General features: G+C 39.3%; 1 protein-coding gene across 2 annotated transcripts; it reads right to left on the minus strand.

The window, feature by feature from the left end:
• Nucleotides 1-830: 830 nt before the first annotated feature.
• Nucleotides 831-3,949, minus strand: LOC129603501 (uncharacterized). 2 transcript variants are annotated; one of them, XM_055505008.1, is made up of 6 exons: nt 3,786-3,949; nt 3,330-3,671; nt 3,170-3,214; nt 2,953-3,063; nt 1,544-1,578; nt 831-1,466 (listed from the first exon to the last, which is right to left on the minus strand). In XM_055505008.1, the coding sequence occupies exons 1-6, from the start codon at nt 3,820-3,822 to the stop codon at nt 1,365-1,367; spliced, it is 672 nt and encodes a 223-aa protein (XP_055360983.1). In that variant the 5' UTR covers nt 3,823-3,949; the 3' UTR covers nt 831-1,364. The 2 variants fall into 2 exon arrangements, with proteins under 2 accessions (XP_055360983.1, XP_055360981.1); XM_055505006.1 differs by having other exon boundaries at nt 3,170-3,217; nt 3,786-3,948.
• Between the last annotated feature and the right edge of the window lie 1,465 nt (nt 3,950-5,414).

Here is a 5,414-nt window from a genome sequence, read left to right on the forward strand (position 1 = left end):
TTGCTTGTTGTTGCTTGTTGTTGTTGCTGTGCTTTTCTCTCTCTCTATCCTCTCACCCCAACCGGTCGAGGCAGATGGCCGCCCACATCCAGCCTGGTTCTGCTGGAGGTTTCTTCCTCGTTAAAGAGGGAGTTTTTCCTCTCCAATGTTTTTGTCAAATTAAATGCTTGCTGTATGTGGGATTTGTTGGGTTTAGTTGTGTGAGGTCTTAAACCTTACTTTGTAAAGTGCCTTGAGATAACTTTGTTGTGATTTGGTGCTATATAAATAAAATTGAATTGAAAAATTGAATTAAACCAAAGTCGTATAAAATTATTTCAGCCCAAAAAATAATTTATTCTTACTTTTTAACTTGTGTGTTGTGTGCTGTGCTCTCTGTAAATCCCCACGGGCCTCATGTACAAAGGGTTCTTACGCCTTGTGTCAGATGTATGAACAACTATGTGAAGTAGAATTGTGTGCAAATCTACGGTAACTCCCTAGTTTGCGTAAGTGATTTTTTCTACAGCTATTGGTCCATTGGTGACCCTAAGAGGTGAAACTGGGAAACTGGTAATCATGTCATCATTTTACAGCTCTGTTAGATGATCTGTTAGAGGATCTAATAGAGAATCCGTTATTGGAGCAAACAAAACGAGAAGCCACACAGCCAGCCACATCCAGCTGCTGACCACACTAAGGTTCAAGCTATTGGGCCTCCAGAGGGAGCTGCAGACTGGTCGGTAGTGGACCCTGAGCCAAGCCATGCAACTGCAAGGCATTAAGTTTCCATACAACGGTTGATCAGGGCAACATTTAAGCGCAGTTTGCAGCAAGAGCCGGTTTACCTAATGTAATCTGAGCCATCCACTGGATACATTGCTACAATATAAAGGCAACATTACAGAATGAAGTGACACATATCGTCAGAAAACATTTTTATTTCATCAGAGTACAAATAATCTGTGACATGCAAATGCAACTACAGTCAGCAACATTGTAGGGAGGTGCCCGGTTTAACGATAATTCATTCATTGATGCTGGTACCAGCTCGGTTGCTTCTTAGTCAGGACATAATTTGCCGGCCTTAATATTAAATACTGTTGCACATAGAACAGCGTACTGCACAGATGCAGACCACATTTAAATGAATTAACATATTTATAGAAAGATGTGTCATGGGAGGAGTCCGCTACTTAATCACCTGCACTCAATTCTAGGTTGATTGGTAAGTACGAAGGAAACATGCGTAGATTCGTGCTTAGTAGCGATTGATACATCTGTACTTATGCAGTTTTCTGGATTTGAACTTATGGCAAGTTTAGTAGGAAATAGTTGTAACCCCTCCGAATCACTTCTATTGTTGTTCCAGATGTTCCCTGAGTCTATCTGGTGGCAGCATACACAACACTTGACTCCAGCTCCCTTCTTCTTGCGTGTGGACCAAAAGTAACTGTTGCATAATTGAAATCATCAGAGCCTCTGGTCTGTAAACAATGTGTTTGTTATGTTAGTCACCTGAAAGTATGAGTAATTATTAAGTTTATACTGAAAGTGGAATTACCTTGCTCCCTTGGTGATTTGTTTCTTCATTATCAGCTAAGACACAGAAATGAAACAACTGGTCAGACTTTTTTTGCAAAAGGATTATTAAGTATTACTTCCTGAACAGCTGCCGTAGAGCATCATGGGGACACAGCAGTCCTTAGGTCCAGTGTTTTGCTGCTTTCCGAATTTCCCTTCTGTTTACCTTGAGTTGTGTTAGTTGGCTTTTCCAACTGCTGTTTGACAGAACACACCTGATCAAGGTATTCAGTAGTATCTGGGGCATATTGCCCGCATGTAAAACCTGCTGGCATTGATTTTTTTGGTTTGAGCCCTAGGTGGAGCTACTGAGTTGATCAAGGCAGTTCCCCTACAAAACAGAATTAAGGAAAAAAAGATTTTGCCACAGCGCACTGAAAATGGCAACACAAAAGAAACACTTTTTTATGCCAGCTATGACAGGCGCAAAGAAATGGCCACTTTGATGTGTGCAGGAGAGCAGAGGTGAGGCAGTTTAAATGCACTGCATCATCCAACAAGAAGCTCTGAACAGTAATGAACACGCACAGAGAATTTCAAACTTTCTTTCCACTGACGTGGAGGCTGAATACAGGGACCTGCTCTACCATTCAGAAACATACTGGCTGAGTCATGGCTACGTGATTCAGCAGTTTTATTCTCTGGTCAGGGCATCCATTTTTTAAAGAAAAGGACCGACCGCTTCACAAGCTGAGTGATTCTCTATGACTGGCACCCTTGCGTTTTTAATTGATCTCACTGAACTCAACAAAATCCTACAAGACAAGGACCAAGTTGGACCACAGCTTTAAGCACACATGAAAAGTTTGAAGCACCAACTGTTTGAGCGCACCTTCAATGTCTTGCACTTACTGACATCAAATTGTTTGCAACTTCTCTAACTCTAACTTCTTCTTCTCTAACTAAAGCAGATTAAGAACGATAATGACCAATGACCACCTCTGTAACATAGTTCGCCTCTCAGCCCCAGATTTTTTATTTTTATTATTATTTTTTATACTGATAGCATAAAGAAATATCAGTTGATCTGTTAACTAACCAAAATATTTCCTTAACAAGCTTGAAATATAGTGCCCAACCTTTTGTGTTCTAAAAAATAGTTGTTGTGTTGTAGGCTGATTGATTGATTGATACCTAAATAAACCAGATGAGGCAATACGTACAGCACTTCACCTCGAGTGAGTGGCCTGGCTGTTATGGCCCTGCATAAATTTGGACACCCCGATCTACTGCATAAAATACTGGAGTTATAACTATTATAAGGCCAGTTCTTACAAGTTATAAACGACCAAAGACATATGACAAGACAACTGTGACATATGACAAATAAAGGATTGTTTTCTTCAAGAAACTATATTAGAATGTTGTTTAGTTAAGGTATCAAATTACCTTTTTGAAGTTTTCTGATCTTAACAACCAGACCACTGATGACTGTTATAAAGAAAGCAGTCAGAATGACAATGATCACTTTCATCAGGTTTGCTGTTTGAATGCTTCTTCCTGTAAGAGTGTTACTGTATATTAGACACAATAAATGATACCTCTCTTGGCTTGTGAGATGGTCAACATTCTGCACAAACAGTGGCAAATCATGTTTGACACTTACTGCTCATATCATCATCATCATCATCATCCAAGCCATCACCACCTTCTACTGAAATTAAGATACTTAGTCTCATTTTCAAATGGCCACAATGTGCATTGATGAACGTAATGTAAATACATGTCCAACCTCCTACAAAAAACAAGGTAATTAGATTACTTACCTTTAACATTTAATTGTATTACGCTGAAAACTGTATTAGCATTGGTGTAAAACCCACAAAAATACAATCCAGAGTCACACAAATCCACTCGATTGATATTAAGGAAGACGGTAGACTTGTTCGAACTCATTTCAAAGGTTCCATTTTGAAATCCTTCACAGTAAAAAACATTGAAACTGGTCTTGTACATAACAGAGATGCAGCTGATCCTGACTTTGTTGACCAGTCTAAACCAAAACGTCAGAGAATCGTAACTGGACATGTTGGGACACATCAGCATGACTGCTTCACCAGACTGGACGTCCACTGTCTGAGACGCAGAGACTGAGAGACAGATCCAACCTGAAACAACCACCAACATATTAGCTTTTAGTTCCATCAAAACAATGTCAATATTTCTTTAAACTATATTTAAAGAGAAGTTTAAATTGTGAAGAATCCAAGTCATGTACTTACCAAGACTCAAAGCCATTAACAGGGTGAAGCTGTTCATAGTGGATGTGACGGTAGCTCTGCAGTAGCCGCAAATGACTAGTGCTCCACTAAGCTTGCTTCTGTTAAAAGGAGGTGTGGTGTTTGGTCTCCAGCTCTTGGGACCATTTCATCTGGTACTGTTTCTAGTGCAGATGTGGCTAATATACCTGAGGCATCAGAACTCTACATCAGATTCACAGTAGAAATGCTATTATTCACTATGAAAGACAAAATGCAAATTAGTCTTGACTATAACAATAATGTCAAACAACAGAAAACTATAAACTTCTAAGTTATATATAACAATATACAATATGGTGTCCTTAGAAGGTATTACACTATTAAAATGGTATAGAACATAATAAATGACACCTCGTCTCTGCTCAAGGTGTGTGAAGCTTTGTTGGAGCACCTGTTCTGACCCAGCTACAAAGCATCCAGTCCCTTCTAGACTTCTGTATTAATGCCATGTAAACTAAAACACATACACACGATTTTCAAATCAATGATTTTTAGGTTTGACCAAACTTGAAAACATCTGCGGACACATTTCTTCTTGGTCAGGGTGTATTGTCTGCTTCATTTCAGACTTTATTTTTAGAAAACATCCTCACTTTAGAAGACCACAGACCACAGTGTTTTTGTCTCTTCCTGTTAACATGTGTACAGTAACTCACATCCCTTCAGTAACGCAGTTACGCAGAGAAACCAGGTAAATCGTCAGTTCTAGTCTGAGCTGCTGCCTATTGGCAGCTTTTAATGGTGGTTTGGTTACGATGATTGCTGCTAGAGTTGGCATCAGTTTAACCTTGTACTACCAGTCACCTGATCAACTATGTACACTATATGACCAGGGTTAGGCAAACGGTTGATGACTTCTATTTTGATAAGCTGATTTAAAGCCAGACAAAACAATTATGAGCAGATTTAATTTTGTAAGAATTCAGCCATCGACCCACCAGAGGGTGGTTCTTGATGTGCGTGTATCTGGTTTCCTCACCATGTCAGGTGTTTGCTATTTGCCCTCATTATGTAATGTATTTATACCCTTTATCTGTGTGTTTACATTGATGGTGTGTCTTCCTAGATCCCAGTGTCTCCTTGCCCTGCTCTCCCATTCCCCGAACTATGGTTTAGCAGTATTTTTATTTTGTATTGATAGTCTTTTTATGTTTAACATATTTCTTCTTCTGTTAATATTTGCCTCTCTTTTCTACTATAAGATGCTACTATATTCACTTCACTTCAATGCATATCATTTAGTAAGACTGACAGAGGGCTCCATTTTTTCTTCAACGTTTCAAAATTGAGTCTATTACGCATTTTTGAAACAACTGCTCCAGCTGTAGAAAAGACCCATTAACATAATGAAGATGAGGCTGGAGTGTAGAGAAATTGTAAGAACAGCCGGAAGAGGTTTGGAAAGATTGTCTTTTGGTTGTCCCAGTATCTCATAGGATCGTGGGTCCTGGCGATATTGCCCTCTGCCAGGTATCTCGGCACTGCCTGGCACTTTTGGTCTGACTGCCCACTTTAATGACGAGATCTTCAAAGGTTAAAATCAAAGGTTATCTAAAAAACAACATATTGGCATTTTAGTACATGATTTCC

The sequence above is a fragment of the Betta splendens genome, chromosome 2, assembly GCF_900634795.4.
Source record: "Betta splendens chromosome 2, fBetSpl5.4, whole genome shotgun sequence".
Taxonomy (NCBI): Eukaryota; Metazoa; Chordata; class Actinopteri; order Anabantiformes; family Osphronemidae; genus Betta; species Betta splendens.

What these genes read in the sequence shown, in the direction of transcription:
- LOC129603501 (XM_055505006.1), bottom strand. Translation starts at nt 3,822, where the DNA reads ATGAACAGCTTCACCCTGTTAATGGCTTTGAGTCTTG. An exon ending in AATACAATTAAATGTTAAAG is followed by an intron (nt 3,218 to 3,329) that starts GTAAGTAATCTA and finishes TCTTAATTTCAG; the next exon opens with TAGAAGGTGGTGATGGCTTG. An exon ending in TGATGATGATGATATGAGCA is followed by an intron (nt 3,064 to 3,169) that starts GTAAGTGTCAAA and finishes ACACTCTTACAG; the next exon opens with GAAGAAGCATTCAAACAGCA.